Source organism: Clinocottus analis, unplaced genomic scaffold, assembly GCF_023055335.1.
Source record: "Clinocottus analis isolate CAN_PGR_092001 unplaced genomic scaffold, fCliAna1.0.p SCAF_16, whole genome shotgun sequence".
Classification (NCBI taxonomy): Eukaryota; Metazoa; Chordata; class Actinopteri; order Perciformes; family Cottidae; genus Clinocottus; species Clinocottus analis.
Window position 1 is genome coordinate 3953552 of NW_027175887.1, and position 11032 is coordinate 3964583.

Consider the following 11032-nt stretch of genomic DNA (forward strand, 5'->3'; position numbering starts at 1 on the left):
TAGATTTTAATTGACAGACAAAAAAATTCAGCAAAAGGAATAAGAACTGCAAAAGAGATATTAATGTACAGACATTGGATTAATTGGACAAACAAAAACAAAAAACATCCTCTACCCACTTCAACTGTGTGCAAATAGTCATTCAAACTGTTGTTAATTGATGCGATTCCAACGCCGGTTGGCTCCTCGGGCCACTTTAAATCAGGAATAAAAGGGTTTGCACTCAGAAGTTTCAACAGCGGGCCAAACCCTGACGGGCCCTTAATATAACGCTGAGGCCCTGTGACCCCAGACTAGTGTAATTACACACTAGAGCAGAGTTCTGGTTTCGGCTCGGCGTTGCATACATGAATACAATAGAAGCACAGGGTCATTCAGGTCGCCCCCAGCTGGTCACCTTGAACCTTGATTTGAGAGGTTGAATTATTGCACATACATCCTGGAAACGCGTAACGTCAGAACTCATCTGATCGCCTCTACCCCCCAAACAATGCACTGTTCCTGTTCATACCAAAAAACTACATAATATATTGTGATGGAGAGAGGGGAGATTTGGGTCATACAATAAATGGAATCACTCGGACTGTAATGTCACTGATGTAGTGCAGGATCACACTGGTTTTATGAAAGGGAAACCTGAACTCGCTATTCTTGCTACTCGTAGTATGTCGGATACTGTATCACTAAACACGATGCAACCCAGTTCTGGTTTTGTATACGGAGAACGCAAAACTGTATAGGAAACACACACGGCACCTTCAATGAAACTGCAAAAATACTTGACCTTTTATAATAAGAGTAGCTATTGTTAAGAACTACAGGAACTGCAATCAAGAAATTGACAGAAAATGTTTTGGTAATAAAATCGGTCTTAAAAATACATTCCTCATACTGCTCCTCCTTCCAGCTCTTCACAAGGACAGTTTAGGTGCCCTTACCTACGTGCTAGAGAATTAGATAGAAATAAACCATTAAGAATGTTAATAATGATGAGTCTAGCTAGAGTTACAAGTTGTCAATCCTTTTAAATGAACTTAAGTAGAAACGAAAACGGTCTTTAAACGATGTAATTGCTTTAAATGCTATTCCTGTATCCAAAATATCATAATTAATTGGTGAATTATCACTGACATCTTTGAACCCCCTCCTATTACTTGCGTTTCCTTTTTGTATTCTACAATGGAGTAGGTACTGTATCCTCATCCACATCACTCCTTGCTTTAGAATTTATTGAAGATATAGAGGAAGCGAGAGAGGAGTGTCATTGAAGTGATGGCGCCCGAGCTTCAGTTACTTTTCTTATCAGGAGAGTTGGGATACGGTGCGTATGGTGGAGGCCGCTCCTGCGTGGGAATAAAAGAAAATTAAACAAACATGGTACAAGAGACATTAAATATGTCACTTTCATCCAACTGTAAGTGGGGAGGGGCTCACCATGGGCATGTAGACATTGTGTGGATTGCTGGGATTGTAATACGCATTGCCAGCTGCTTCCGCCGCCTTGGAGTTACCTGTGCATGAGACGTGACAAAAGACAGACACTGATGAATGCCGAACATCTTCAGGAACAGACGCTGAAGCTCCGAACACTGACAAGGGACATGATGCAAGGAGCAGAGTATTAGTAATATGAACAACTGACAGCTCCAAGAATCATTGAGACCAAAGCTACAGGCGCACCCTGAGGCTATTGTCCTACTCGAGCGCTTCTTGAAATAGCAACAAACCAAATGGACGTTTTTACACAGTGCATCAAGAGCAGAGGTGAGACTGTTTTCACTGGAATCCACGAGGTGTTAGACAAATAGTATGGGGAGGTAGAGGAAGAGGGGAGATTGTTTATCCTTTGGAAGTTTGATGTGTAGAGGATGAGACATCAGCCCACTTTTTTTTGGGTGGCGTGCTACGAAGTGATTCACTTTGAGGCAGACGGATTAGATCTGACGGGTGCAGTGACACAGACGTACACAGAGGAAAAATAAAGGAGAGAGTGAGATGAGAGGGAGGGAAATAGAGCTAAATAGACCTGGAGGAGGTGGTGGTGCTGCTGCTGCCGCCCAGTTCTGGGGGGGTGCAGTCCAATTTTGGGGTGGCCCTGGGTAGGGTGGAGGTGGGGCCATGTAGTCAAATCCAGATGGGTACATTCCTGGAACACAGAAGACAACAAAGAGAAAAAAAAGACATTGTTTCAAGATCAAAAGCAGGTTACAGTCTTTGTGAGCAATTAGTTCCACAGCAAAGACAAAAAACACACGACAAGCAAGGGGAATAAAACCTATCAGAGGGAGAAATGGCAGCATTATGCCTCCAGGTTTTTTATTTTGATGACAAGTAAAATAGAAATATAAAGCATGTGTGCACTGCATATGCAGGCTAAAGGCTATACACTATAACAGCATGCACACACATCTTAAGAGTATGTACACTGACTTTATCTAGATTAAAAAATAAAAAAGGTATTAACCGTGAAAGTGAAAGAGCGAAAAACTAAAAGAAAGTGAAAGAAATCTAGTGGACATTGTAAGTGTTTCCAAAAAAGTTAACAACTTAAAAAGGAACATACAAATGTCACACTACTAAGTACTGAATGCCGTACCTGCAGCAGCTGTTGGATGAGGGTAGCCCATGTTTCCAGCAGCAGGGGAAGGGCCCGGGTAGAACCCATTCTGCTGGGAAGGGGATGGGTAAGGATATGCGGGAGGAGCAGCTTGAGGCGGGCCGTAGCCATTCATCATTCCGGGTGATGGATAGCCGTGAGAGGCAGCACCGTTTTGTGCGGGAGCGGCGCGAGAAGCTTAAATACAGACACAGAAAACACCTTGAGTACATCGATTGCTTATAATTCTCTACTGTTAAGATTTGAACTTTGACAGTTGTGTCTTTACAATGTTGCTACTTTGCGGCAGGATTTAAATACTATTAAGGAGCATTTAAGGAATATCTGGCATCATAAAACGAGGGACGCAGTGATTAGGGAAACTAGGATACAAACCATTTGTGGCCAGTTTGAAGAGATGCTGCCCCACGTCTATGGCCCCTCCGCTGGGGAAGGACATCTTGAAATGGGCCTGGCCATCCCAGCCACCTGATGAGAGACAGCAAGATTTAGAACAACACATAATCTACAAATGTGGTTCATACCGGTTAAAAGTAAAAAGAAAAGAAGAAAAAGGCCACCTACCATCGGGCTCAGCCGACACCGTCCCTTTAATGTAGTTTGCTGCAAAGACCGGCTGCTCGATGCTGCAGCCCTTCATCAGATAATAGGGGAACATGGCTGAACCCAAGCAATCCTTGGTGTTACTGGACACAAACAACAACTAAACCAGCGGATGAGGGGGAGAGAGAAGAGCATGTTTGGAGAGAGTTACCACAGGACGTATAGGAACGTGAACACTGCCACATTTCCAGTCACAAAGACAGTTGAGCTGAGGCATTACTACGTTTTAATACAGCGGGGATCATTCTGGCTGTACCCTGTATGGTGTGAGGTAAATGGTGCCCTTCTTGGTCCCCCTGAGCAGGTCCGACTTGCCGCTGACATCGCTGAATGACAGCTCCACGTTGGTACACTCCCTCAAAACACTGGGGAAAGAAGCAGCAGGTGTGGAAATATAAAGTAACCTGTTGCGGGAAAAACCTTACAGAGTATTAATGTGCACGGAGAACCGTTTGAACCCACTGCATTTAACACGGTGCAGCTAACCCACGTTACACAAGCGCTCGAACAACTTGTGTCAACGTCCAGTCGAAAGCTACTTCCTGTTTTGATTGGCTGACGTTACGAGTTAGCCATCTTGCTCAACAGCTAGCTAAACCAATACGCAGAGGCCATAAAGTCGGCTACCAGCGATGTCATATAACCCAAGTCTCATATACAGTAAACACGATATTATAACGGCCCCAAAACACGACCGAGACAACGAAGACAAACGTCAACAATAGAAACAGTCGCTTGAGCTAACTCCGCTAACCAGGCCAGCTAGCGGGAGGCTAGCCGACGGGTAGCATTCTGTTGACTACGCACCGTGAAGAAGAAGGTAAACAAAACAACGAGAGGGAGGCGACAGCCGGCAAGTTGATACAATAAACACGGCGGACGCCATAATAACACACGTACCTTTCCCCGTTGTTGATCAGGACGCCGCCGTTTTGCGAATGATTCCGGTTCAGAGCCATGTTTGGGAGACGTCTGGTTCTCGCCTGCTCTCCGTGCTGGAAGTCTGCTGGTCGTCAGCCCGACGGGGGACGCCTCGGATACGTCACGCGCGTCACGTCACGGCAGTTTTATCAACTCGTGATGCGCCGACAGGACGACGGTCAACAAAAGCATCCGGCACGCAGACTTGGACATGTGTCGTGACAACCGGCCCACTTTTGACTTTTGTTCACCGTTCGACTTCTGATGGAGTTTGTAAATAGTTTGATCCAGTTTAAGTTGTCCGTTTGCTCCAGCATCACCGGTGTAGAGAAACTCACGATCTTTGAGAATGTAGTTAATATATATTGAAAGGCAGGATCTCATAATTAAGAAGGAATAAAAATGCTTTAATAAGTTAATGAAAGACCGTTATTTGGAAGTCAAATCCAATATCACGCAGCAGCAAATAAAAATGTTTAAACTTATGTATGTAATAATTATTTGATGGGTACAAGCACTGCCAGAGGGAGAGAAAGAGAGGTTGAGGAGACCTTTGAGTTACGCAATAAGTTCATTTAATGGCTCCCTGGGGATACATGCTCATCATGATATGTATTATTTAAACACTGACCTTTCTATCAATTCCCAGCTCAGTCTGACCTACTTTTCAACGCAGCTTTAGCCCTCAGGGTGCACATGGTGGACAACTGTGACATCATTTCAACCTATTTTTTTATTACTTGTATTATCATTATTATTATTATTATTATTATTATTATTATTATTATTATTATTATTATTATTATTATTATTATTACATGAATGACAACAAGTACGTATACCTACACGTGGTGAAGCTGCGTCGTGAGGACGCAGGCCTCAAACTGATTAACTCTAATTATCAGAAGTCACGTGGCCCCTTCCTCGCTTCAAATGAGGCACGTGGTGTTTTTCCGATCGCAAAACCGTGAAATGATTTCTCACTGTGCGAACCGCTTTTTGACTGCTTTCATTGTCGCCGTTTTGGCCCAACACTGCTGGTGTTTCTCACCCGTCCAGGGGGAGAAAACACGTGCGCAGCTCGTTATGCCTGAAGTCACCTGCTTTCACCGGAGGATACAAGCCGTGTTTGGCCCTCAGGTCAAAAGTAATATACACGTTAAAGGTGAGATCTGCGGGCAAATTCTATATTTTCAACCACTTGAGATGATGAACGTGGTTGGAAATGGTTTCTAGTAGTGTTCATTCAAATCATTTAATACTCCCTAAAAGTCTCAACATGTGCATTGGATCCATCAATATTATATCAGCAGTAATAATATACTTTGTTTTCTTAGACGTGACAGGGGCCTTAATGCCAGTGCTTCAATCTGATGGTTTATGTGGATTGAAACTGGTCAGAGAGAACAACCAGAACCTCTCCTTCTTCAGCACATATGACGGCTGCTATACACAGATAAAGGTAAAATAAGGGACTCTATTAAATGTAGTGTGGTAGCGGGGCTGAACATTGTGTTTCTCCTCTGGGAGAGAAAAATAGCAGCACCTGCCCCAAAATATCAGTATAAGAAACGATTATAGCAAAAAACAATGACAAATTCATGGAAATCGTGTGTGTGTGTGTGTCTACAAAAGTCTTCAGCCCCCGACTCTATATGAGTCCCATGTTCTGTCCACAGAAGGGGAATACACACATGTCCTTTCGTGTTTATGTGCGCATGTCTAAATTTAAAAAAGTGTGGTTTCTGCATGATGACCTTTTGATCCACAGGGCAGCAACGTGGTCGTCCCCCTGCAGGTACAGCTGGTGGGAGAGCATCGATGGCTGAGGGTAAATATCAGCTGTCCTCTAGCCGAGAGACCAATGGAGAGGCCTCAACTTCTCCCAACGCGTGAGTGGAGACCAACGAGCGTAACCAGCCTCTTAACACTTATCTGTAGCCGGTGCTCATCGTTTTTTATTCCTGTTTCCTTCAAACAAAACTTAAATCGGCTCATTTTTTGGCGCCTGGTCAAGAGTTCTGAAAAAAAGTGGTGCCACTGGTTGACGCAGCCTGTCGTTTGCAACTCAGAGAGGGTTTGAGCACACTTCCCTGTGTCTGTTTAGGACAATTACAGCACAGTTCTTCTCCGGCATTACCGGAGAACTGTGACACAGAAGGAGCTCTACAGCTGAACTGCGGCCCCCAAAGTATTTCTCGGGACGCCTGCTCCAAACTTGGATGCTGCTATAACGCTCGCAAATCAACCTGCTACTACAAACTCAATGGTAGGACCATCCTGCAAAGCGCTGTTAATATGGAAGCGATTTTTTTTATTTTTTTGTGACGAGGTCATATGTTCAGGTCCTTTGTGCTTGGTTTGTAAGTCTGACCCGTGTTGCGTTGCAGCCTGCTCTCTGGATGGCGACGTTGTGTTCTCAGTAAGGTCCACAGACGCCGACAGGCCGCTCGATCCCAGCGGCCTCATCGTCAACGGTCAGCCGCAGTGCTCCCCTGCGGTGTCCACCACAGACGAGGCCATCTTCAAGATCGGAGTCATGGACTGTGGTGCAAAGATAAAGGCAATGCTACTCAGCGGGAGTTTCGATTCAGAGTTGCAATATTGTTCCGCTCGCACGCCAACAAAAGCTTGATTTCACTGCAGGACGTTTGCTCAAGTCTGAATCCTCTCTTTCTCCGCCTCGGCTTTTAGGTAGATGGAGACATGAAGATCTATGAGCTGGAAGTGGAGGAGCTGCAGACGGAAAATGGGACCCAACATTATCCATTTCGGTGAGTTGGTTGTTTTTTTTTTGGTCCTTCCGTCAGAGCCGATGCCTCGGGCGGAGTGATTCCAGGTCAGAACGGTACACCGACGTCGTCATGTTTATGAGTCTGGTGGTCTTCAGTGTCCATGTCCAGTGTGAATTTGAAGCGACGGATGAAAATCGCACAGCTGACCAACGGCCCTCCTTTCCGGTGACCAACCCGCCGCCTGTGATGGCACTGGGAACCATGAGGGTTCAGATGAGGATAGCCACAGGTAAGAGAGCAGCGAGTGACCCCTCTCATCGCGTTATGTCAAGTCCTTTTTTAGACCTAAGCCTTTGTGATTACTTCTTGCTCCTAGATGCATCCTTCACTTCCTTCTTTCCCGAGGACCAGCTCCCAATAGCTTTCCCGCTGCGCAAGGTTGTGTACGTGGAGGTCTCGATCGCCCAGCCGTCCCCGGACCCCACGCTCTCCCTCCGTATGCGGGACTGCTTTGCCTACCCTGCATCTCGACACTCCGTGTGGAGGCTTCTCCAGGACGGGTAAGGTGGACTTCATTACAGCAGCGGCCTGAGACCATGTTACACTTCTGTGCATATGCTACTAGACCACTCGCATGTGTTTTCTCTCCAGATGCCCCAACCCTTTGGATAACAACGGAAGCTCCATCCATGTGAGCGACCAAGGGGAGACCACAGCCCCTTCTCAATTCAGGAGGTTTGATGTCAAGACCTTTGCCTTCTTGGACCCTCATACAGGCCGTCCAAGTGTGGAGGAAGTAAGGTCATCGCATCCATGCATTTTTAATCGACTCAAAAAAATGCATCTCTGCAAATTGTGTGTAATCTCTCACTTAGCTGTACTTCTACTGTTGGGTGGAACTCTGCACAAAAGGCGTTGAGTGTGCACAGCCATGCGTTATCATTCGTGAGTATATTGCATTGTTTTTTTTCCTTCTCGTCCCTTTTTTTGTATGAGCGGTGTACACGTGGTCGACTCCCGCCTCTCCTCCCGCAGCATCCGAGGGCGAGAGGCGGAGGAGAGAGGCCACGCCTCAGTCCAACCAGGTCCAGCTGGTCTCTTTGGGGCCGCTGCTGCTGGGACAGAACGGCACTGAACTGGAGGACAACCAGTGTGTGACACGGCAGACGGGTAAGTCCAGTCTACCTGTGATAAAACGATGGCAATTGTTGAATTTATATATATTTTTCCACCTTCCGTTGCTCAGTGTTTCAGGTGACGGTGTATACGCTCTCTGGTGTCGGAGCGGCACTGGTCTTGATCCTGATGTTCACTCTGTGGTCGCGCATCGGGAGGCGGCAGAAGCCAGAAGCGCCGCAAGTCATGGAAGCACAAGTGGATGAACAATCTCAATAAAACCTTGTGGTCCAATGTGCATTAAAAAATTTTTGGAATGAATTTTGATTTATCAAGAAATCCAGCGCTGTCGTCAATTATGGCCGTTATGACAAAAGTGGTTCAAATGGTTCCAAAAGATTTTTATTTACTCATTTTATGAAAATTGCCATCTGTCCTGCATGTCTCCGTTTAATCAAATACTTTATCCAACCACAACATGAATAATTATCCAAATATATATTTTGTGAGGTGCTGGCAATTGAATGATGAAAATAAGTGTCAGAATAATAGTTTATTGACATAAAAAAACAAAGTTCAGGGTTACAAAGTAGCTCAATCAGTGAAATGAGGAATGGAAGTAGTCAGAGTAGTCGACTCAGTAAGGTTTGAACTTTCTCTGTGCCCTCAGCAGCGCTATTCTGTTTTTATCCTCCTCAAACTTTTTCCTTAGGTCAGCAATATCTGGGGGGGAAAAAGAAACGGAACATGTGAGCCATAATAAAAGGTGTTTCACAAAGCGCGACTGCTTCCATTTCCTTCATTCTAGCCTGCAGATGTACAACGACCATCACTGGGCACTCACGTTCTTTCTGTGTGTTTCTGTGCTGCCAGGTGTAGAAGTTCATGAGCTCCTTCCTCTTCTTCTTCCTAATCTCCTTCTGCAGAGTCCTCTGGTTGGCCGCCTCGGTGTGGGGGCGGCCCTTGGCACCCTTGGGTCCCCTTGTGACTTTCACCCAGCCCTCTTCGTCCTCCTGCTGCTGCGCTGCCGCCTCCTGCTGCCGGTTGGCTTCCTGTAACGAAGAAAAAGCGTGTTAAGGTCACAACGGCCAAAACGGGCGTGTGATGCCGGAGAACGGCGGCGTGCGAGTCTCACCTCCTCTTTCCGCTTGTCGTAGCCTTCCATGAAGGAGTCCACTATTTCCTGCAATTTGTCTGGCTGACTAAAAGAACTGGTGTACTGCTGAATCCACTCTGGCACAGAGAAAAGAAAATCAAGTATCAAAAGCCTGACATGATCAACAAGGATGTGGCTCACGTCGACGCTGCATTATAAGAAATGAATGCATCCCCGTGGCCTCACTCACTCTGCACGCCGGTCTTCACTTGACGCTCCTCTGTGCAGACCACCAGAGGCACGTTGTGCGGGTGGGATTTGGCTGCAGATAAACTGGAGGCAGTCTGAAACACCACGTAGCCCACTTTGAAGCCCTGCAGGGCGACCGATGGAGACATAAGGTGAGATTAATGACTTTACTGGAATAGACTGCACACATTGTTTTGTGCAAGGACAGTTGGGCTCACCTGTTTCTTCGCGGGCTTGAAGAGCTTGGACAGCCCGGGTCCAGACTCCCTGGAGGAGCCCGGGTGGTCCCTCAGCTCCACAGACTGAACACTGCCAAACTGCGAGAACAGCTCTCTGAAGACACCCTGAAACCCCCAAAAATGACAGGAATGACTAACACAGCTGACGTCATCACTGACCTATCCTCCAGACAGGCTGGGGGCAGATGCTGTACCTCTGAGCAGTACGGGGGCACGTTGAGCACAAATAAGGTCCGGTCCAGCGGTCTGTGTGAGCTCTTCTCCGCTCGCACTTTGTGCTCTTTCAGGTACAGTTTGTGCCGAGCGACGCTGTTGCAACTAAACTTCAAGGACAACTCTGCGAAGAGACACACGGGGGGAAACACACGTAAACCTACAGCCTGTCACGAGGCTCGGTACAGTAACTTGTATCAGTATTTAACACGCGAGCGGTCCGTCCCAGAGAGGCGCGAGCGGGCTGCCGTTCAGTGACCACCCGCCGTCAAAACCACAAGGGAAAAGTCACGTCCGACGATAAGTCAGCATGCGAGCTAAAAGATGGAATAGATGTTCGTAATTTTGTCAAGATAATACCTGTGAATCCTCCAGGAATAATACAAGCCTGGCTGCTGGCATGTTTCTTCTTGGACGGCGCCATTTTGTTGTGACCTATTACACCGGAAGTACAACACAAACCAAATACGCACAACGAGCTATATAATTTATAAAAACGCAAATTGTATATTGATTTTAATAATATTTGAATATATTTATTTTACCAGGAACTAATTAAGAATTTTCCGACGCAGACATTTCATTATACATTTGAAATTATTCAGTTGTATAAAATCTACAGTCGTTAGTATTTTGTTTGTGCGACATAGATTCCAAACAATACTACTTTACCATCTTCAACACAACCACAAAGACAAATCTGATTTGTAATTGATTAGATTCATATAGAGTATTTCAACAGTACCACTTTTGGCTGTTAGGTTTTAGTTTTTGGTAATTTGTTTTTACAAGGCAAGTAAAAAACTATGTAAATTGAATGGTTAAGGTAAATAAAAACAGGCATTCGAAAGTTCGATGAACAGTGATAGCGTTTGCAAAGATGTGTAATTTCATTATTTTGTTCTCTGAAAGACTAAAGGCTGCATGTCAGAACAGCCTTTAGTCTGCCTTCTAAAAAAATAATAAATTATCATCACGATCACATAGTAGGCGGGAAAGACAAGTCACAGACAACATCTACAAAGCTAAATATTTAATGGCAACATTTCACAGACAGATCCGACCTCTTTAGTCTCTTGACTGATACCAAGAAAGCAACAGAAAGTAATTTACAGTCTTTGAACATAAATCAGGTGCAATGTTTACTAGGGAAGAATTACACATGTACGGCTTCAAAGTGGAACAACAAAGTAAAACCAGTTGCAAATAGAGCACACAATAATCTGGTCGTCAAAAGGATGGC

General features: G+C 45.4%; 3 protein-coding genes across 3 annotated transcripts; 1 reads left to right on the forward strand and 2 right to left on the reverse strand.

Annotated features, from left to right (window-relative positions):
- Positions 1-1212: 1212 nt before the first annotated feature.
- wbp2nl (WBP2 N-terminal like) lies at positions 1213-4280 on the reverse strand. The gene is made up of 8 exons (XM_068579341.1): positions 4121-4280; positions 3477-3585; positions 3182-3320; positions 2993-3085; positions 2597-2794; positions 2027-2146; positions 1435-1511; positions 1213-1343 (listed from the first exon to the last, which is right to left on the reverse strand). Exons 1-8 carry the CDS (start codon positions 4177-4179, stop codon positions 1287-1289), a joined length of 852 nt encoding a protein of 283 aa, XP_068435442.1. The 5' UTR covers positions 4180-4280; the 3' UTR covers positions 1213-1286.
- A 794-nt stretch (positions 4281-5074) lies between these two features.
- LOC137787214 (zona pellucida sperm-binding protein 4-like) lies at positions 5075-8271 on the forward strand. The gene is made up of 12 exons (XM_068579525.1): positions 5075-5306; positions 5479-5603; positions 5913-6033; positions 6276-6410; positions 6532-6704; positions 6836-6915; positions 7032-7165; positions 7253-7436; positions 7528-7672; positions 7752-7821; positions 7912-8046; positions 8123-8271. The coding sequence occupies exons 1-12, from the start codon at positions 5075-5077 to the stop codon at positions 8269-8271; spliced, it is 1683 nt and encodes a 560-aa protein (XP_068435626.1).
- A 268-nt stretch (positions 8272-8539) lies between these two features.
- On the reverse strand, positions 8540-10218 carry rrp7a (ribosomal RNA processing 7 homolog A). The gene is made up of 7 exons (XM_068579133.1): positions 10150-10218; positions 9771-9913; positions 9556-9681; positions 9339-9462; positions 9128-9225; positions 8837-9044; positions 8540-8715 (listed from the first exon to the last, which is right to left on the reverse strand). The coding sequence occupies exons 1-7, from the start codon at positions 10211-10213 to the stop codon at positions 8630-8632; spliced, it is 849 nt and encodes a 282-aa protein (XP_068435234.1). The 5' UTR covers positions 10214-10218; the 3' UTR covers positions 8540-8629.
- Positions 10219-11032: the final 814 nt, after the last annotated feature.